At 44.1% G+C, this 22,013-nt stretch overlaps 1 protein-coding gene across 1 annotated transcript; it reads right to left on the minus strand.

Moving 5' to 3' along the window:
- Window positions 1-2,477: 2,477 nt before the first annotated feature.
- Window positions 2,478-21,780, minus strand: LOC307117658 (E3 ubiquitin-protein ligase TRIM39-like). Its single transcript, XM_079802641.1, has 7 exons — window positions 21,664-21,780; window positions 17,960-18,516; window positions 16,388-16,483; window positions 14,527-14,760; window positions 5,080-5,257; window positions 4,599-4,625; window positions 2,478-3,538 (listed from the first exon to the last, which is right to left on the minus strand). Exons 2-7 carry the CDS (start codon window positions 18,512-18,514, stop codon window positions 3,000-3,002), a joined length of 1,629 nt encoding a protein of 542 aa, XP_079658767.1. The 5' UTR covers window positions 18,515-18,516; window positions 21,664-21,780; the 3' UTR covers window positions 2,478-2,999.
- Between the last annotated feature and the right edge of the window lie 233 nt (window positions 21,781-22,013).

A 22,013-nucleotide genomic window follows, 5' to 3' on the forward strand; every position in this document is an offset into this window, starting at 1 on the left:
TGCCATAAAAGAACCTTTCAGTAAAAGGTAGTGCACTCTAAACAATGCTGGGTTAAAAAAATAAATAAAATAAAAAACAATTTGGAAAAGGGACAAACACAGCAATTAGGGTGTTTTAACCCAGCGGTTGGGTTGAATGTTTTTATTTATTTATTTATTTTTTTAACTCAACTATTATTTAAATATGACTGTATTGCTTGAAATGGACATTTATTAATGTTTAATAAATGAACATTTAATAACAAGTTTAATGAATAATAAGTAAACAATAAACATTTAAGTTGCTTATTAATAAATGTTCACCTTTTGATTATTGTTGCTTCTAGCCTAATTGTTTCTTTGTTTTTTTGTTTTTTACTTTTTTTCTTTACTTCTTTACGTGCTTAAAATATAATCTGATAAGTGTGTGCACACTGTACAGCGCCCCACAATTTTCCCATGTAAATCTGTGGTGGAAAACAGAACTGCAGCACGCTGTAATTGAGAGGATCCCCCTCTTATTTCCACATTACCTTACGTAAATCTCGCTCCAGACCTAGACAGCATCAATCTGCTTCAGCAATGTGTATTAGTCTGCATTAGGTGAGTAACATTTTGGCAAGCGCCAGTCAGTAACTAGTTGTTCTGAATGGAAATACCAGAATCATTAATATTATTTGAATTATTCAACTTAATTGGGAATGCATGACAACTCAGATTTAGATCCTAATAGAGGCAAATAAAACAAAATAAAAATGAAAAGCTTTAAATAAAAAGGTTTTGAGTTTATTTAATTCACACAAGTTTAAATGTAATTCTCGGCTATTATATTATAGGCCTATATATTAGGCTATATTATATTATATTATTTTAAAAAATGATATACCAGTTATCACTGTAAAGCTGCTTTGACACAAACTGCATTGTAAAAAGCGCAATATAAATAAAGGTGACTTGACTTCCGCCGTCGGTGTGTGAATGAGTGTATGAATGGGTGAATGTGAGGCAAATGTAAAGCGCTTTGGATGGCCGTAGGTCTGTTAAAAGCGCTATATAAATGCAGTCCATTTACCATTTACCATTTTGACTTGACTTGACAATACTTGTACTTTTACTTTCAGTACTTGAGTAGTACATTTTAAAATAAACTACTTGCAATACTTAAGTACAAAAAATGTTGAATACTTTAGTACTTCTACTTAAGTGTGGTGCTTAAAGAGCACTTCAACTTCTACTCAAGTCACTTTTTTGATAAGGAACTTGTACTTTTACTCAAGTATGTGTCTCTAGTACTTTATACATCTACACTTCCTGGTTCTAGTAAGAACTGGAGCTGCTGCGTTTTGGACCAGCTGGAGTTTATTTATTAAGCGAGCAGGGCAACCACCCAGTAGAGCATTACAATAATCAAATAAACAAACATTTCATTTTGATGGTTTAATGCTGCCTTTCGCCAATAAAAACAATTTCAGTGTAACTGCTTAAATTATCATAAAGAATGTATCTGTTTTGGGGGAAATTCTTAATAGTATTTCTTGGTAAAGAAGACTTGTACAGTTAACAGCATTGTAAAAAAAAATCTTAGTCAAATTAAAATGTGCTTAATTTAGTGAATTCTGAATTCACAGCTTTAAATATATATATATAAGTTACATCAAGGGTTAAATAAAATAGAAATGCACATTAACGTTAAAAGTTATAACTGGTGAAACATCTAAAGGCGTCGTATTTGGATTCAGTTCATCATAAAGAAACTCTCCATCATTGATTGTGTTTGTGCTGTTTCAGCCTCTAGAGGACGCTGTGCTGGGGAAAGAGTTGACAGTCAAGATCCCGTTCCTGAACCCGCTGTCACAAGTGTTGAAGAACGTTTTGTTCCGTATAGAGGGATTGGGAATGCAGAGCGTCAGGAAGATCCCGTATGGGTAAGACTTTCAGTGTTTAACAGCAGTTTAATTTCAGCTGTGACGTGTTCCTGCACTTTAGATTGGTTCAGAAACATAGATTGTACTGCATTAAATATGATATTTAAAGAGTGAACATCTTCCAGAGAGTTGATATTGTCTTTCTGTGTGTCAGTGATGTGGAGAAGCTTGCGACGGTTACACTGATGGAGAAGTTTGTTCCCACCGTCTCCGGCTCTCAGAAGCTCCTGGCATCGATGGACTGCCGTCAGCTCACTCAGGTGCACGCATTCACTGATATTGAGCTCAAACCAAAGTCAAAAACACTGTCATTGTGAAGCTTCTAATGCTCCCGCTTCTCCTGAAGAATATGCACTAGATTGAAGAGTCATCTACACTGAATGATAATATTAGTGTTTTCATTCACAATCTTTATTGTTGGATAAAAAACAATTATTCAACAATAAAGATTCTGTTTTATTCTTATCCTGTCTGTCTGTTGTAATGTTAATGTGAGCAGATGTTCATGAACTTTCATTCTCTAATGTGTTTTCATAATAATTATCTGTTTAGATTATAATCAATATCAGTTATAGAATTCAACACTTGTCTTTATTCAGATGCTGCAGTTATTACAATATAAACCAAAAACCTCAACATTTCACAAGACATTCAATATTAACAGCTGGAGAGAAAAGAGAGAAAATGACTTCAGAAATGTCATCACAGAATAACAATAGAAACACTCTGGAAAGTTTGGAAATGTAGCATATTATGTAGAATTTCATTGTAGATTTGAAAAGTTACAGCAAAGTATAAATGAAAGAGAAAAGCAAACAAATCTTTGTGTTGATTAGAAAATATAGACTTGTAACAAATTGACCGTTCAAATGTAGTGATGAAATATTAATTTTTTCCACAAAACATATAACTCACAAATGTTTCATTATATTTGATGTTTTATCAGTGACTGATTATTTTAAGGGCCTGAATATACAGTTTATTTTTGCACTTGTACACATTTTGTCCATCACATTTTCATTTCTTTATAATTGTAGTTAAAATCTACTTGATTCCGGTTTGTGCAAATTTCCTTTTGGTTTTCATTCACATATTCTAATCCAGTAAAGGTGAGATGATCAGAGGGTTTGAGTTTTTACCTTCATCATTATCGCCTGGGCTGAAAAATGGATAGAGTTTCTCAGTGAAAGTCTGACCAGTGAAAGAGTAGAGATGAGATCTGGACTCCACATCATAAAAAGAGACCAGACCCTCCTCATAATCCACAAACACACCCACCTTCTCAGGTTTCACTCTCAGAGATAAAGAGACAGGTGGACTTTCACAAGCTAAATATTCATTCTCATTCCTCAGAGCCACAGTCCAGAATCCATTATCAGGTCTCAGTCTGATCACCTCCTTCCTGTTAATGGATTCTCTGGCCACTCCTAAATCCCACTCAGTCTTTCCCTTCACCAGCACCTCATAGTAAAATCTCCCTGAACTGAATCCCTGCTTTGCCAGAACACAAATGGCCTCAAATCTCTTTGGGTTTTCTGGGACGTTCCGCCTAATGTCTCCATGACTGACTTGTTTTCCATCCTCAGACAGGATGAGATATGGATTCGCTGTATCAGGATCCAGAGTCACATCCACTGAGAGAGATCAGACATTATCAATCAACTTCAGAACACACATGTTTTTTTTTCAAATTCTGCCTCATTTTGACCAAATTATGTTTTTCTGTTTTAATATTTCTGGATGGTTTAATTAAATTTTAATAATCAAAAAGCATGTCTAATTCATAAAAACATAAATTTCAATGAAATGTTTTTTATCCACAAATTATTTATGTATTTTCTTGTAATCAAATGAAGATTTGTCTGTTAATTGATCTTTTAATCATATGAAATTAAACAATCTGTTCTGCACAATGAGCTTTACTGTTCAAATTAAAATATGGAAGGAAAATTGTGATTATTCCTTAAAAAATAATTATTAATAATAATGCGTTATTATTAGTGTTAGTATTATTATTACATTGAGACGTTTCTAAATTCAACCAAACTTATTTTGACTCATTGCGGTGAAGACGTTTCTGTTTCTGTGTGTTTATGTGACGGTAGTTTCTCTCAAATGAAACTGTGAAATGCTCATGAAGTGACTCAGAGCGGCTCTGGAGATGAAGTTCATGTGTTCATGTCCTCATATAGTGAGGCTTCAGAGGCTGAAAACACCACGTGTGTGTGTGTGTGTGTGTGTGTGTGTGTGTGTGTGTGTGTGTGTGTGTGTGTGTGTGTGTGTGTGTGTGTGTGTGTGTGTGTGTGTGTGTGTGTGTGTGTGTGTTCACACAGAGATGCGCAGACAGAGGTGAGTATCCAAACACTGTACTCAAGTTAAAGTACTAATCTGAATAGTAACTTGAGTAAGAGTAAAATAGTATCCAATAAAAAAACTACTCCTAGTTACTAGTTACTTCATAGCATAGCTTATATAGCAACAATACAATAATATGTTAATATTTAGATAGATATTGAATGTAAATTGTTATTATTATCAAATTTAGATATCCAAATCCTTAAGTAAACATGTGCAAAAGCGCTTCCCTTCACGTTTTCTGCTGAGCATCGTTTATTTGTATCAGTTATGAGCAACCCTGTATATAATACAGATTATTAACAGTATTGTGAGTGTATTGTGTCAGTCACACTGTACCTGCAAACTTCTGAGCCCACGTCAACCCTGTGGACACAGATGACAATATAATGATGAATTATTAATATGAATAATTTCAGGTTAACAGTGAGTTTCTCTCTATTGGCAGCATCAGTGGTGTGTAGTGAGTTCTGCTGATGTGTTAGTGTTTGTACACGGATAGTTACATCATGTTGCTTACATGTCTCTAAAGTAAGTTACAGTAATAGTGTTTTAACTGATTATGACGTGAGTTAAATTTAAACTTTACACAGACTGGGTTTAGTAAGTGATTTTATCACACCAGTCTAAAGCTAACATGGCAGGTTGAAGTTATGTTGCAGTTATATTTATGAACAGTGTGATCTTTTGCAGACAGAGATTAAATAATTCACAGGTCACTGATGCTAAAATGTTATTTAATCCATAATTTTCCTTGAAATTGTTTTTTTCCTAGATAGTTAATAGCAAAATATATATACACTGTATGATATGCACATACCAGTTTGACGGAGTTTTTCATTTAGTGTCTCTAGAGTTTTCTTCAGTTCAGTCAGAGCTATAATCAGAGAGATCACATTCACATCAGAGTCAATCCTGATCTCAGTCCAGTTCTTGCTGTGTGGACGACTGTACAGAGAGAGAGAGAGAGAGAGAGAGAGAGAGAGAGGATAAAATATCTAATTTCTGAAATATTTAAGGCATTGTCCAATTAAATATACAAATTTCACAATTCAATTCGATTTAGATTCACAAGCTTTCAATTCGATTCGATTTTCGATTCGTTTCGATCCAATTCAATATCGATTATTTTGGAAATGTATCAGGCACAAAACATGGAACATTTTCTCAAAGAAAACAAATTTCTGAACTAATGTTGTAAACTATGGGAGTCAGCTGATTGACCTTGAGTACATTAGCCTACTAATATTGAAGGTAAAAATTTACTTAAGTTATAATATTTTACTAACTAATAACTTAACAATTACATAATCATAATTCTACTCCAATTCATTTTTTGAAATGTAAATATTTAAATAGTGGCTGTCATAAAAACAACTTGCCAGATTTATTCGTACATACATGCATTAAATATTGAAGAACATTAAAAAATGACAATGAATATCCTATGTAATGTGGTGCATATAATCTCTAGAGTTAATTTTTCTAGCTGACTAACGGGTTTATGGACACTGGATATGGTTTTTCTGAGGTAAATGTGATGTTACATGACATTGTTTACAAGCCGTTTTACTTGCATCTTTCTGTGGTTGAAACCATAGACTGTAAAACAATATGGACGTAGGTGTCCGTGATGTCACCCATAGGATTCTGATGAGCAGTTTTGAAGCTCAAAGTATGGACGAGATGGCCGTTGAAACACTGATTGAGCGATTCTATGTGACATGTGTAGCCGGTGAGGTGGTTACTGATGTAATTAATGGGCGTGGCCAGGTAGGGAGAGGGTTTTTAAGTAGGCACCTGAAGGGAGATCTAGAGACGGGGTCCGATTTGTTGTGTGGACGCGTGTGGTCTGGCAGCACTTCCGGGTTTTGCGCGGATGCGGTCTGGGTGAGCAGGTAGGCTGAAGTGAACCTCGATTTGTTTTGTCACTTATTAAATATTGTTAAATTAAATGAGGTGTTTTTAACGTAGATGCAAACATTGTGCTGTCCGGCAGTACTGCTGTGGCTGAGTGTGCGCGGACATGGTCTTGTGAGCAGGTAGGATGAGTGAATCGATGGGATGCATATCCATAAAGCCTTGTTTACTAAAATGAGGTATCATGTTTTAGTGCACTGCAGATGCAGAGAGCGTGGGTCTGCATGCCGTTAGTCACGCCCGTTTTCATGTGATCGTGAGTTGGTGGCCGTGTGGCCGGTAACTGTAGAAGTTTTTTGTATAGTGTCTGCAAATGTTTTTATTCTTTTTAGGATTAAAAAGTAAAACTATGTATTGTGTGTATTTTTTTGGTGTATAGTAATTTGTGTTTTTGTTTGTTTATTAGGCTTAGTTGATCGCTGTTCCTCCTGTGTTTGTTTTTGTTTTATTTTCCTCAGCTAGCCAGTCCCCGTATGTGCGCGCTGTTTGCCTCCAGCGCAGGGAGAAATTATGTTTGTACTGAACTGGACTGGCTAGTGAGGTGCTCTTTTTTTCTGTTGTCTTTTATTTGTTTTTGTTTGTATGCCATTTCCCAGCCTCGTATTGCCAGCCAACCTTTTTACCCATACTACCGTATGGATGCTTTGAAACCACATTAATTCATTTGCATGAGATTTATGGTTGCCGTGGAGTGTACGTTTTCCTGGTTTGATTTATAGTTTCTTTTGAGTGGTTTTCCTTTGGTGTAATATGATTTTTGGGAACACTTATGTAATTTGTTTTTCTCTTTATTTCGAATTATGTGTGATTTAAGCTGGGATTGTGTTGGGGTTTATGGAAGGTTGGTTGGTCATTGACATCTTTGAAGGGGGAATTTAACTTTTTGTTATTTGTTGTTTTTTTCTGTGTTGATTAAATTCATTTTGTTATAATTAATTTTGTATAAATAAAATAAGTTATTTTTGTCAGGAAAGTGGTCGCCCTTGGTTACACATGATACGATTTCGGTAAGTTGTCCTGTATCTTTTAACACGCTTTCAGAAGCTCATTCATGTTTATTATAAATATTTTGCGCTGTTACTGGTATTAAGGCGGAAGAGAAGATCTGTTCAAGTTTGCTCCGCGTTTCCTCTTGAGCTGAGCGGCAGAGCGATCTCACGCCACAGCGCCAAAACTGTATTTATATTTTTGAATTTCGTTAAAAAAAAATAGACGCAATTTGAAATCTGAGACTTTGTTTCACATCAATAGTAATAAAGCACAAAGATTGTTGCAATTTATTGGATTGGAGGCGTGCTACAATGATTATTTCATTCATTAACTGAAAACAGGATGAGTAATCGATTCTTTGGATTTAAAAATCGATATTGTTTTATAAAAGTAAGAATCGATTAAAATTGAGAAATCAATATTTTTTATCCAGCCCTAGTTATTGCTGCTTCTTTCTGTTCTGTATGATTTCTAAAGCATGATAAAATGGTCAGAGCCTTTGTTTTACAATGTCTTACAGCCAAAGCTGTGACCGTCAAGCCTTGATCAGTATCAGCACCTCTTGTGACTTTAGGAATTACAAATGGTGGAAAGAAAGAGTGGGTTTGAACAGGAAAGCAAAAAGTCTTTGTTGATTTTCATTCTTACAGAAACTGTAAAGCTGAAATAACCTTTTTATGAAAAACGTCTCGGTTACGTATGGTAACCCTCGTTCCCTGAAGGAGGGAACGGAGACGTACGTCGGTAATAACCGACGAATTGGGATCACTTCAGAGAGCCCCTATCAGCTTCGAGAACTTAAGAACAGGCCAATGAACAATTGGCGTGCGAGATTTGCATCTCGCGCTCCGCCCCGCGCCGCGGGTATAAACAGGAAGCGAGAGCATCGGACTGACGTTTTTCACTAAGGAGCCTAACCAGAGACCGGCCAGGCAGTGATGGAAGGAACTGTGGCGACGGGACGTACGTCTCCGTTCCCTCCTTCAGGGAACGAGGGTTACCATACGTAACCGAGACGTTCCCTTTCAGTCGGTCACTACGACGTACGTCGGTAATAACCGACGAATTGGGATCCCTATGGAAAACGCCACAGTTACTACCACTTCCAGCGCCCAGCGAGAGCCCCTCAGACCCCGTTCTGAAGCGGGCGGGAAGATTCACGCCAGAAGAGTCATACTGCTGTTCCGCAAGACCCATTCAGCAGACTTGATTGGATAACGCTGGGAAAGCGTGCCCGAAGGACGCTGCGGGAGCCACATCATGCCCGGAGGGAGTTACCATGTGGAAGAATACGTATGGGCTGGCCGTGGGCAGCACAACATACGGAAGTCCCAGGGGAGGCCCCGGCCTAATGCAGGCGGGGGACGACACCGTACTGAGACGGCAGAGAACTCTGCCAAGGGAAAGACACGAGCTCGCCGTAGGGAGCTGAACCGTGGAGATACACGTATGGGACCGCCGTAGGGGTCACGACATACGGAACCCAGCCTGACACAAGTTCCACCAATGCATACGAGTGCCAGACCTGGCGTCGGACGCTCCGCAACATCCGACTGCCGAGGGGTGCGGAGGACTCAACAGGGTTCGCCAATCCTGGTGAACTCGACTGGAGAAAATAAGCGCACGTATCCGTTCCAGGGGAAGGGAATGGCGCAGCAAGCCGACACTAGAACGGGCACTTCAGTGAAGCTGACTATGGGAAGCGAGCACACGAGAAGCCACCGGCTCTACACGCAGGCTATAAAACCTAGCGAACGTGTTGGGTGTCGCCCAGCCCGCAGCTCTACAAATGTCTGTCAGCGAGGCGCCACGAGCCAGCGCCCAGGAAGAAGCAACACCCCTGGTGGAGTGAGCTCTAACCCCGAGCGGGCAGGGCACGTCTTGGGATTCATACGCCAAGACGATGGCATCCACTATCCAGTGGGCCATCCTCTGCTTGGAGACAGCCTTTCCCTTCTGCTGTCCTCCGTAACAGACGAAGAGCTGCTCTGAGGTCCTGAAGCTTTGCGTTCTGTCCACGTAAGTCCGGAGAGCACGGACGGGACAGAGCAAAGCTAGGGCTGGGTCTGCCTCCTCCGAAGGCAGCGCTTGCAGGCTCACCACTTGGTCCCGGAAGGGAGTAGTGGGAACCTTGGGCACATATCCAGGCCGGGGTCTCAGGGTTACCTGAGAATCACCCGGCCCGAATTCCAGGCACGAATCGTCGACCGAAAATGCCTGCAGGTCCCCTACCCTCTTAACTGAGGCCAATGCAATCAGGAGTACTGTCTTTAGAGACAAGATCTTAAGCTCTACTGACTGTAAAGGCTCGAAGGGCGCCCTCTGAAGTGCGGTCAGCACCAGAGTCAAGTCCCAAGAGGGTATAGAAGAAGGGCGAGGAGGATTTAATCTCCTCGCTCCCCTTAGGAACCTGACGATCAGATCATGCTTGCCTAAGGACTCACCATTAACGAGGTCATGGCTTGCGGCGATGGCGGCAACATATACCTTGAGGGTGGAGGGAGACAGCCTTCTCTCCAACCCGTCTTGAAGAAAAGATAGCACAGATCCGATCGAACATTTCCGGGGGTCTTCTCGGCGAGAAGAGCACCAGTCGACGAACAGGTTCCACTTCAACGCATAAAGCCGTCTCGTAGAGGGGGCTCTGGCGGAAGCGATGGTGTCGACTACCGCTTGCGGTAGGTCACCTAGAACCTCCGCGTCCCGTCCAGGGACCAGACATGGAGTTTCCAGAGGTCTGGACGCGGGTGCCATAGGGTGCCCCGTCTCTGAGACAGAAGGTCCTGCCTCAGAGGAATGGGCCAAGGAGGTGCTGTCGCGAGGAGCACTAGTTCCGGGAACCACGTCCTGTTGGGCCAGTACGGAGCTACCAAGAGGAGTTGCTCCTCGTCCTCCCTGACCTTGCACAGTGTCTGTGCAAGAAGGCTCACTGGGGGAAACGCATATTTGCGCAGAGCCCGGGGCCAGCTGTGTGCCAGTGCATCCGTGCCGAGGGTCCCCTCGGACAGGGAATAGAACAACTGGCAGTGGGTCGTGTCGTGGGCGGCAAACAGATCGATCTGTGCGGCCCCAAAGCGACTCCAAATCAGCTGGACCACCTGGGGGTGGAGTCGCCACTCTCCGGGAAGCACTGGCAACCGTGACAGCTCGTCGGCCGCACGGTTGAGCAGGCCCGGAATGTGGATAGCACGAAGGGACCTCAGATGCTTCTGACTCCACAGGAGGAGATGGCGGGCGAGTTGGGACAAACGGCGGGAGCGTAGACCACCCTGTTTGTTGATGTACGCAACGGCCGTCGTGCTGTCCGTCCGGACCAGAACGTGCTTGTCTTTGAGCGGCCCTTTGAGGCGGCTGAGAGCAAGACGAACTGCCAGCAACTCTAGGCAATTGATATGCCATTGCAGTTGGGGCCCCGTCCACAGACCCGATACTGCAAGCCCGTTGTACGTGGCACCCCACCCCGTGGGTGAGGCATCCGTGGAGACAACATGATGCCTGGACACTTGTTCTAGAGGCACTCCTGCCCGTAGAAACGAAGGGTCCGACCACGGGGTGAGGGTTTGGCGGAATCTCGGCGTCACTTGGACACGGAGGGACCCGCTGTGCCACGCCCATCTCGGGACTCGGTCGTGTAGCCAGTGCTGAAGCGGTCTCATATGGAGCAGCCCTAGCGGCGTTACTGCGGCTGCTGCTGCCATATGCCCCAGGAGCCTCTGAAAATGTTTCAGTGGAACCGCTGTACTGCGTTTGAGCGTACTCAAGCAGCTCAGCACCGACTGGACGCGCTCCTCTGTGAGGCGCGCAGTCATGGCGACCGAGTCGATCTCCATCCCGAGAAAAGAGATCCTCTGTACGGGACAGAGTTTGCTCTTCTCCCAGTTGACCCGAAGACCCAACTGGCTGAGGTGCCGGAGCACCATGTCCCTGTGTTCGCACAACTGCTCCCGCGACTGGGCAAGAATCAGCCAGTCGTCGAGATAGTTGAGGATGCGAACACCACGCTCTCTCATGGGAGCAATGGCCGCCTCCGCGACTTTCGTGAAGACACGGGGCGACAGGGACAACCCGAAGGGTAGGACTTTGTACTGGTATGCCCGTCCGTCGAAAGCAAAGCGTAGAAACGGTCTGTGTCGAGGGAGAATCGAGACATGAAAGTACGCGTCCTTCAGGTCGATCGCTGCAAACCAATCCTGGGGACGGATGCATCTGAAGATGCGTTTCTGGGTTAACATTCGGAACGGCATCCTGTGGAGGGAGCGGTTCAGGTAACGCAGGTCCAGGATCGGTCGTAACCCGCCACCTTTCTTGGGTACAATGAAGTACGGGCTGTAGAACCCGGACTTCATATCGGCTGGAGGGACCGGCTCTATCGCGTCCTTCGCCAATAGGACAGTGATCTCCGCCTGAAGCACAGGGGCGCCCTCCTTCGGTATAGAAGTGAAGTGGACACCCCTGAACTTCGGGGGACGCCGGGAGAACTGAATCGCATAGCCGAGTCTGATGGTGCGGATGATCCAGCGAGACGGGTCGGGGAGCGCTAGCCAGGCCCCCAGAGACCGAGCAAGCGGGACCATCGGCACCACGGACGTACCCGGAGCGGGGCAGCGCAGCGGAACGCAGGGGCCCCAGGACGACATGGGAGTGGTCCGTGCAGGGGTCTGGGTCTGACACACGACCTGCATCCGCTGAGGGGACGGGCGAGCGTGGGGAGGCACTTTGTGTGCGTCCGCACAACCGACGCCCCCTGTTGGCGAGGAGAGAGGTGTCTGAGGGGTACGAGGCATGGTAGCGTCGCATACCGTCAGACGCGCTCTCTTGGCACCCAGAGATGTTAGAAACTGCTCTTTTATTGAAAATTTGGGTGCCACTGGCACTGGGGCCAGTGGCGGAACAGAAAATAAAATGGGGTTCCCCCGGCCCTCCACCGGGGGAAGGAGTGGTGCTGCAGCCATCTCCCGAAGAGCAGTTTCCTCCATCTCTGGGCGGCCCGTCTCAGGGTCTCTTCCGACGGCGCTTGCCACCTGGCTTGGCAGCGGCCTGAGCGGGCTGGACGTTCTTCCCGCGACCGGCTCCACGCCCACGACCGGTGGAAGGCTGCTGCTGGGCTGGGGCGGGAGCGGGGGCGGCCGCAGGAGGACGTCCTCGGCGACGGGCAGGCGGAGGCGCTGCAGCCGGCGGCTGGGTGGAGGCAGCAGCGGGCCGCCGGTGCAGGATATGCTTGATGGCCTCCGTCTGCTTCTGGGCGGCCGAGAACTGCTGGGCGAAATTCTCGACCGCGTCGCCGAACAACCCGGCCGACGATATGGGGGAGTCCAGGAACCGGTTCTTGTCAGTCTCCCTCATGTCGGCCAGGTTGAGCCAGAGATGCCGTTCCTGGACCACTAAGGTGGACATCGCCTGACCCACGGAACGGGCGGTAACTTTCGTCGCCCGGAGGGCGAGGTCCGTCGCCGCCCGGAGCTCCCGGAGGAGCTCTGGGTCAGACCTACCCTCGTGCATGTCCATGAGTGCCTGGGCTTGGTGCACCTGAAGCAACGCCATGGCATGCAAGGCAGACGCGGCCTGTCCGCAGGACCTGTAGGCCTTCGCAGTTAGACTGGACGAAAACCTACAGGCTTTGGACGGGAGACGAGGATCACCACGCCACTCGGAGGCGGTCGCCGGACGCAGCTGCATCGCGACGGCGCGTTCGACTGGCGGGATCCTCTCGTAACCCTTGGCCTGTCCACCATCAAGGGTAGTGAGGAGGGAGGAGCCTCCAGGTCTGTTTCTGGCACTGAAGGGTGTCGTCCACGACCTGGAAAGCTCCTCATGCACCTCCGGGAAGAATGGCACTGGGGCGGGACGCTGAGAACCAGCGCGACCCCCCCCCAGGAACCAATCATCCAACCTAGAAGGTTCGGGACGTGGTGGAGGGTTCCACACAAGCCCGACCTTTTCGGCGGCCCGGGAAAGCATAGCCGTCAACTCAGGGTCCGACTCAGCCGTTGCCACTCTCCCAGAGGGAGGCAGTACAGCTGAATCCTCATCCTCTGAGGACTGGAACTCCCCCTCCGATGCTGCGATCGACATCTGCTCGTCCGCGGGCGCTCCGAAAGAGATGACTGGGCGCCCGTGGGCGGGACCAGCGATCTCTTCCGGTGGCGCCACCGGCAGCGGTGCTTGAGAGGGTTCAGGGACCTGCGTAGCTTGGACACTAGGCGGGTTTGGCCTGAACGTAATCCTCAGATCACCCCGGCCATCCGTCGAAGTAGGTCTATCCTGGTTAGGGATAGCTCTAGATCGAGGTATGGGGAGGGGGACTCCGCCTTCCCGAAGGTAGGAGAGTCTCGACCTAAGCACCGCAATAGTCATGTTCCCGCAGTGAGAACACGAGCTATTCACAAACGCTGCCTCAGCGTGCTGTAAGCCCAGGCACGTGATGCAGTGTGTGTGGCCGTCAGCGGGCGAGAGGGAACGACCGCATCCAGAAACGCACGGGTGGAATGACATCTTGAAAAAGACGCAGTGTCACACCCGTGTTGCTCTTTTTGTGAGGAAATCGCTCTTTTAAGAGAGTGCTGAAGCACCCAGGGAAACCGCGGCAACACACAGGGGATAGTGCAGCCTGTGTTTGCACTCAAAAGGAACGCCCACCGATACCAACAAGCTGTTTTTGCTGTGATAACAGCAGTTGTTCCTTGCAGCTTCGAGTTCGCGGTCCCGCTGGAAAGCGCCGTCACACCAACACACACGATCCTCTTCTCTCTGTTCTTGTTTAGTAATCTTCGCTGAATAGTCAGGAAGCAGTCTGCAAACTTCAAACGCCGGTTAGGCTCCGAAGTGAATGACGTCAGTGCGATGCTCTCGCTTCCTGTTTATACCCGCGGCGCGGGGCGGAGCGCGAGATGCAAATCTCGCACGCCAATTGTTCATTGGCCTGTTCTTAAGTTCTCGAAGCTGATAGGGGCTCTCTGAAGTGATCCCAATTCGTCGGTTATTACCGACGTACGTCGTAGTGACCGACTGAAAGGGAACCTTATATCTCTGGGACACTAGGTGGCTCTGTGTTTAAACTTCTCAGGTTCCTTCAGGACATGTTGACAATGAATCCTACCAAATTCGATATGTCAAAGTGTTAAAAACAGTCAGTATTGACGCTTTCGGCATGACCCAAGGAATCTGAGACCCCAAGCTCTTAATTTTCTGATAAACATTTCAAAATATCGGAACACCTCTTTTTCTGTGGCTTGTTTGGAACTATTGTCATTGGAGAAATAGAGCAAAAACAGAATATGATCATGTGACTCAAGTCCCCCACCTCTGGTTTGTCCTGTAATATTGTACTTGATGGCTGATGAGACAGATGTTGACTGACCTGTAGGAGTTTGAGATGATCGTCAGTGTGTGAGAGCTGCTCCAGCTCAGTGTTTCTCCTCTTCAGCTCAGTGATTTCCTGCTCCAGCTCTTTAATGAGATCTTCAGCCTGTTTCTCTGCTGCTTTCTGCTGTTCCTCCATCATCTTCAGCTGCTCAGACTGACATCTCTCAATGGAGCGGATCAGATCAGTGAAGAGCTCAACACTGGAGGATTTCTCTTTCTCTGTGTTTCTCTGATGAATGACAACAGTTAGAAGATGTTCCATTTGTTAATCGATTATGTATTCACATATTATTTAAAGGAATACTTCACCACAAAATGAAACTTCTCTCATCATTAATTAAACTCTTACTCTTCGCCTCTTACTCAACTCTTTCCCCACCAGCAATTTTTTTAAAAGTTGCCAATCACTGCCAGCATTTTTGATAATTTTCACAAAATTTCCATGCCCCCCAGAATCGAGTTTAATTCTATCTTACTGTATTCTTTTTTATCAACTGGGTAAGTTTAATAAAAAAAACTATATTTTGAGCAAAAATGCATTTTTGGATCAGATTCAGAAAGACGGTCAAAACATAGATGATGAGCTCGATTGAGCTCATCAACACCCCCAAAGCTTTATAGTCCTATAGCTCGTCCTGGGTCGACATTTCATTAGGGTAACATGGGCAGTTTTGATTTCTGTTTAAAGGTCCCGTTTTTCCTGTTTTTTTTAAGCTTTGATTGTGTTTACAGTGTGCAATATAACACGTGTTCATATTTCGCGTGTAAAAAAACAGTATTTTTCACACAGTTTACTTATCTGTATACCGCTGTTTTCACTGTCCTCAAAACGTCTTGAAAGATTTCCCTGTTCTATGAAGTCCCTCCTTCAGAAATACGTAACGAGTTCTGATTGGGCCAGCGGTTCCCGTGTTGTGATTGGACAGCAGCTTAGCGCACGTTGCCCGGAAAGGTCACGTCTCTTACCATAACGGGGAGATGCATACACTCAAACTACAGCGTCCCTGGCCAAAGAAAGGTGATTTGACTCCGGGATGAAAATAACAGCGTCTCGACAACATGGCGACAAACTCACTATACAAACGCAACCGAACGCAACACTTCCTCTTCTCCACGTGGGAGAGCAACAAGACCACGCCCCCTTTTTTGCGTATTCTTGTGGGCGGAGTTTAGTCAACAAACTGCTCTACTGACGTAATTAAAGCAGGATGTACAGGGATGTAGATCCAAACCGGCCGTTCACTGTAGGCTTTGAAAGGGAACTTCTGTTAAATAAAATATCTCACTTGGCATTGAACTTTGAGCTTTATAATTTTACAGGCATTATTTATGCTCTAACAGCAACATTACACACTAACTAAAGTTTGAAAAATGGGATCACGAAGAACAGGACCTTTTATGTTGATTGCATTATTTTACATATGCATATGCTTACATATGCAATCACTTGTTTCTGGTTCTTCTTCACCTGTGTTTTGATCAGGAGATTCAGTTCTCAGCTCTTTCAGATGATGTATAATAGCAGAAAGCCGTACATTTCCGTCAATGGCGGGGAAAGAGTTAAAATGTGTGATTTTCAGTGTAACACAAAACAAATGTTCATGCTGCTCTTGAGGACGAGCTGTCAAAGCACTCCAATAGAACTGCATACAACTCAAGTGCAATAAACCAAGATTACTAAAATATGGTAGAACTCTCAATTTATTCAACACCTTTATTAATTAGATTGAAATATTATGACGCATAACATTTTTTGTAGATGTATTTTTTGATAGGATAGTTGGAGAGTGAACAGAAAGTGAAATCGGAAGTGACCATAAGTCCGGATATGAACTTGGGTTGATTGAAGCACAAACCTTTCTCATCTCTACTGAGTGTTTGATCTCTTGAATCTTTTTCATTCTGTCCTGGATCGTCTGATAAACGTCTGTCTGTGTCTGAACCAGCTGATTCTACATACAGAGAAAAACACAGACGCATTTATCACTGAATATATCTTTCCATCTTCTCACAGTCTTACATGTCAATGTCAAGACACAGGAAAGAAAACATTTAGGTTACTAATGTAACCCCTATTCCCTGAAGGAGGGAATGGAGACGTTACATCGGACTGAACTGACATAATGGGATCTCAACTTTCAGTGGTAACAGAACAAGCCAATGCACATTGGCAAGTTAAATTTGCATCACAAGCCCTTCCCCGCTTCTGGGTATACTGTATAAGGCAAACTCTCACATTAAGTTTTCTGCTGAGGAGTCAAGACGGACTCCCTGCCGTTTCAGCGGAGATACAGGAGTTGTGGTGATGGGACGCAACGTTACATTAGTAACCTAGAGTTCCCTATCAGTCATTCAAGTTTAATGTTATGATGGTCTGAACTGATGTATTGGGATCCCTTTGGAAAGTGTTACAACAACTGCCCTGAGTAAGCCGCCTATTCCCCCTGCACCTGTTGGGGCGGAAGAAAGGACATGGCTTTGCACAGAGAATGTCGATCACTTGTGTTCCTTCTGACCCTATACAGTGAGACTACTTGATAACACTGGGAAAGTGTGCCTATTCCAACCAGAGAGGAATGCTACGGAAACCACATCCTGCCCGTAGGGAGATCATATGTGGAGTTAAACATATAGACTGTCGATTTGGCCAGTGCTACATATGAAAGATCTCTATGGTAGAACCCGCTTTGTTCAGGGGTGGAGTCAATACTGTTACAGAGTTGGCAGAGGATAACCTAGGAAAGTAATCACAACATGTAGGCATCTAGTCTAGTACAGGGGCCGACCAACCTGGCATACACAGAAGTACTAGACCTGGCATCAGCATCTGACTGGCGAGGATGCTGGAGGAACTCCACCAGGGTTTAACAATTGGGGAACTCACCTGAGGAGCAGAATAGGCACTCGTATCCTGTCCTCAGAGGGGAATGGCGCAGCAAGAGAGACCGAGCCAGCCTACCCAGCATATTACCTGTTTGTACCAACACACAGGAAGAAACTGGCCCCACTCTGAGATTGTAGAATCTCGCAAATGTGTTAGGTGTTGCCCAGCACTCAGCTCTACATATGCTCTCAGCAACCGCGATCTCTGCTGGAATGTGCCATCACACCAACACAGGAACAGCTTCCCTCTTGTTTAGTAGACTCACTGAATGATGATCGAAGAGCAGAGTGAAACAATGTCTGCTCTGCTCTGAAGCAAAAGCTTAATGTGCGAGTTTGCATGCTGCCTTATATACCCGGAAGCGGGGAGTGGCTTGCGACACAAATCTCACTTGTTGGCTTGTTCTGCTACGACTCGAAGGTGATTGGGCTCTCAGGCAAGATCCCTATACATCAGTTCAGTCCAACGTAACATTGAATGTGACTGACTGATAGGGAACTGCATTTCATGGGATGTTTAAAGTGCTTTGTCTGTATCTCTTTACCTTCTTCTCTCGGCTCTCCTCCTCTATAGGAACAGTGTTGTGAGTCCTGTGTTCTCCTTCAGTGCAGAACAGACACACACACGTCTGATCATCTCTGCAGAACAGCTCCAGAGGTCTCTCGTGTTTCTGGCATATATAATCCTCCAGATTTTCCACAGCATTGATGAGTTTGTGTTTCTTTAGACGTGGGACTCTGCGATGAGGCTCCAGATGAGAGACACAGTAAGAGCTTTGACACGTAAGGCAGGTCTTCACAGCTTTCTGCTTTCTTTCATCACAGATGTCACAGAACACCTCAGATTCTCCTAGATTGAGCTTCTCCTTAAAGTGTTGCACAACCTCTCTGAGTGTTGTATTAATCTTGAGATCAGGTCTTTTGCTGAATGTGTCTTTACAGAGTGGACAGAAGCAGGTCTGTGTGTTCGTCCAGCACTTGCTCAGGCAGGTTCTGCAGAAGTTGTGTCCACATGGAGTGGTGACTGGATCAGTGAACACTTCCAGACAGATGGAGCACAGGAGCTCCTCATTTAGTGCTGGACCACTGGAGGACGCCATGACTGAAAAGATAAGTAATGACAATATATCATCTACATTGCTGAAGAGAGCAATTTTGATAATTATATGCACTGAATAAATTAGGCTATGAATTTACCATGTCAAATACTCAATGTTGGGGAGTAACTAGTGACATGTACGTATTTACGAGTTACATAATTTAATTACAAAACAAATTAAACAAAACTGATAACTAATCTGTTATCAGTTACTGAGAAAAAAATCGCAATTAAATTACAGTTACGTAAGAAAATGTTGATGATTACAAAGGGGTTACATCTGAATATTTTCTGTAAAAAGCTAGGATATGTTGAATAAGATTAGTTTGTTGCTTTGTCTGTTTTTGATGTGTGTGAGGTCTCCTGCCCTTTAAAGACTGTTTAGTAAAGCAATGCTATTCTAATGCTTTTGATTGGTTCTCTTGTTTGAATTTGCAGTGCACCACGTCTACCAATCACATCAATCCACATTGCCGCTGAAAGCTTTAGGCTACAATCTGTCTGGGAGTTGCCACCATGGCGAGGGAAATTTAAAAATCATTTCATGCAGAAATCATAAAGGGGCGCAAATATAACAGTTCAGTGCACAATATGTTTGCCAGCTATTAAAATGCTATCTACTCGAAGGTTTCAATGACCTGAGGAAGCATCTCCTATGATGAATGTTAACATGAAGCGCCACCTAGTGGACAAATCTCTCGATTAGTTTGTCCCGTTTTGACTTGCAAAATAGAGACAACGATTGGTCATTGAGTCTAAACAATATTTTAGGTCATGGGTCTTCAACCGGGGGTCCGCGAACCATAAAGACCAATTTATACTTCTGTGTCGAGTGTACCCCGTAGCTACACCAAAGACTGTGTGATGTGCACGTACCCTACGACGTACCCTGACGCGAACCTCTCCAAAAATGTAACAACGCCTCAATTCTAAGCGGACCGCAAGCTCTGTGATTGGTCTGCCAGAACCCCTCCCTCAGGTCAATAAAAAAATAAAAAAATCTGCAATAGGAGTGTGTGTGTCCAGAAATGGGATGATAGTTTCATCTTTACATCTGCTATATAACACAATATTTTGTAGTGCACAGATTCTTTATGTTAGTGAATATAAACATAGATCTGCTGTGTATAGTTTATTTATTTTCTCATTAAAACCAAAGATGTTAATCAGTGATTGTATAACAAGAACAGGGACACATCCCAATAGATGCATTTCGTTTTGTGATTTCAACGGAACGGAAATCTCCGCAACAGCAATCGGTTGAAGCGCTAGTCTGTGCAAGAGCCACCGATACTGAAAACAGCGCCACAAGCTCTGCATGATTTCAAAAACGCATTCCAGCGCCAGATCGCTAATATGTAACTCTACTAACCAACTAGAGATGCTTAATTTGTATTAGATACAACAACTCAAGCCGCAAGAAAAGCTGCTATCTGCCGCCATCACTGCTGCTGATACTTCGGATGCGTCTCAATCAGCTCTAGTTCAGTAGTCAGGGCACTGATCAGGGATCAGCCCATTGACTAATGTCCTGATTAGTGCCCTGACTACTGAACCAGGAGCTGATTGAGATGCATGCAATGACAATGTAAACAAGCTGGTTCTTCTCCGGCTTTTGCCTTGATACTGTGGGTTACACCATCAACATGCCTGTGGACACTGCCTCCTAGCGGTCTGCATGTGTAATTGCACATTGACAATTACACAACGCAGGAGTATAAATGAAAACCAACGCGTAACTTGTGCTGTAGAGGATACGGCGTAGGTCCGACACAGAAGTTTAAATCCGTCTTAAGGGGTTCGCAGCGGTACTGCAGGGGGTCCGCCAATTAATGTTTGATCACAAATAACATCACAAAGTCAAATTCAATGACTTTGCACCCTGAAACTAAAGCAGAGCACCCTCCGTTGATACTGTAATAGTATAATATTATTGGCAAAACAGATTTGGCAAACATTGCATTGAGTTTGCGCTCTGGAGAAAGTGAGATGTTCAGTGTACAGCGTGTTTGGCAGCGCTGAGAAATGTAGCCAATCATAGACATGCTTATTGATTTCTGGAACGCAATGGCCAATCAGAGGTGTTTATCTCACCGCTCAAAACACCAGAGTTTTTATTAAGTGCTGAGTTCTGCTCGCTCGTAAGTAAGAGATCCATTATTCAGTGTAGACGACTTAACTTATTTTGATGGAACGCTGTGAGATTGCGAACTGAGATGAGTGACAGCTTAATGATTGTAAAGTGAACGCTCTTTCGGGTTTTCGAGGCTATAGCTATAATCTACATATATATATAGTATGTTATACAAGTTTTTTGTAAACTTGAAACTAACGTTCAAGTAATTGTTTAATATTTACTGTCCATCTGAAAGTAAAATTAAAATGTGGATTTTTTATAAACTTAAAGCTGAGGTTCAGGTAAATGTTTAATTGTCCATCTGATTAGTAAAATAAATGTATGACTCTGCAAATCAATTAAAATAATGTACAACAACTGCAGCAATAATTTATCACAGCATGTTGTTTATTATGATGCATAAATCTCAATTGTAACAATGAAAAGTAATATACAGTCATGCGTGCAACAACAATAATGTGCTTAGTTCTGATCTACGGTCTTAACATAATATAACTTATTCATAATCATAATATAAGGGGTTTCTATTAATAATGCTTAATATGCAGCTCTGTTTGACACATTTTGTATCGGGGGTCCCAGCTCCATGTTTCTATCGCCTAATGGGTCCTTGCCCAGAAAAACGTTGAAGACCCCTGTTTTAGGTGTTATATAACTTTATTTAAACTGAAGAAACTAAACAGAAACTAAATAGGCGTCTCTGAGAGCCTCAGAACAGCAAATGTAACAGGTTTTTTACTACAACATTTTAAAACCATCATAAGATCTTTTATAAAAGACAACACAGAAAATGAGCGGAACTGTAATTTTTCAAATAAATAACTTACTAAATAAACACCAAGTGTCATTTCTGTTTAATGGAGTTATGATTTTCACTGAACTTTGTTTATTCTGTCTGCAGTTCACACACTTCCTGTTTCTGATATGTGACATGAACACAGACTTTGATTTGACAAACGTTCTTATATTGCATCATGACATTAAACTAGTGAACTTACATTCCCATCGCTTACCTGTGAGTGAATATCAGATCTGATCGTTGATTTCAGAGTTTCTGAATGTTGTTGTGAAGAAGCTTCAGGTTCATCTGTTCAGTTTCACTTTCACTGAAGTCTTTACACACATGCAGTGATGTCATAGAGCTCCGCCCATAATCATGAATATGAAGCAGTTCCTGATTCATCCCTGATGAAAACAGTGTAAGAAACTGTTAGAATATGTGTGTAGTTGTGATTAGTTCCTAAATGTTGTGTTTGCTCTGGACGGTGTGTGAGTCTCAGTGTGGACTGACTTGAGGAGAAAGCGAGACCTGAGCCCTGATCCTCCAGAGATGAAGGTGTTGTGTTTCTCCACTGCCAGTGGC

This window comes from Gobio gobio, assembly GCF_949357685.1.
Source record: "Gobio gobio genome assembly, chromosome: 21".
In the NCBI taxonomy this organism is placed as follows: domain Eukaryota; kingdom Metazoa; phylum Chordata; class Actinopteri; order Cypriniformes; family Gobionidae; genus Gobio; species Gobio gobio.

What these genes read in the sequence shown, in the direction of transcription:
- LOC307117658 (XM_079802641.1), bottom strand. Translation starts at nt 18,514, where the DNA reads ATGGCGTCCTCCAGTGGTCCAGCACTAAATGAGGAGCTCCTGTGCTCC. An exon ending in ACTCAGTAGAGATGAGAAAG is followed by an intron (nt 14,761 to 16,387) that starts GTTTGTGCTTCA and finishes GTCATTCATCAG; the next exon opens with AGAAACACAGAGAAAGAGAA. An exon ending in ATCATCTCAAACTCCTACAG is followed by an intron (nt 5,258 to 14,526) that starts GTCAGTCAACAT and finishes TTCAGAAATTAG; the next exon opens with ATATTTTATCCTCTCTCTCT.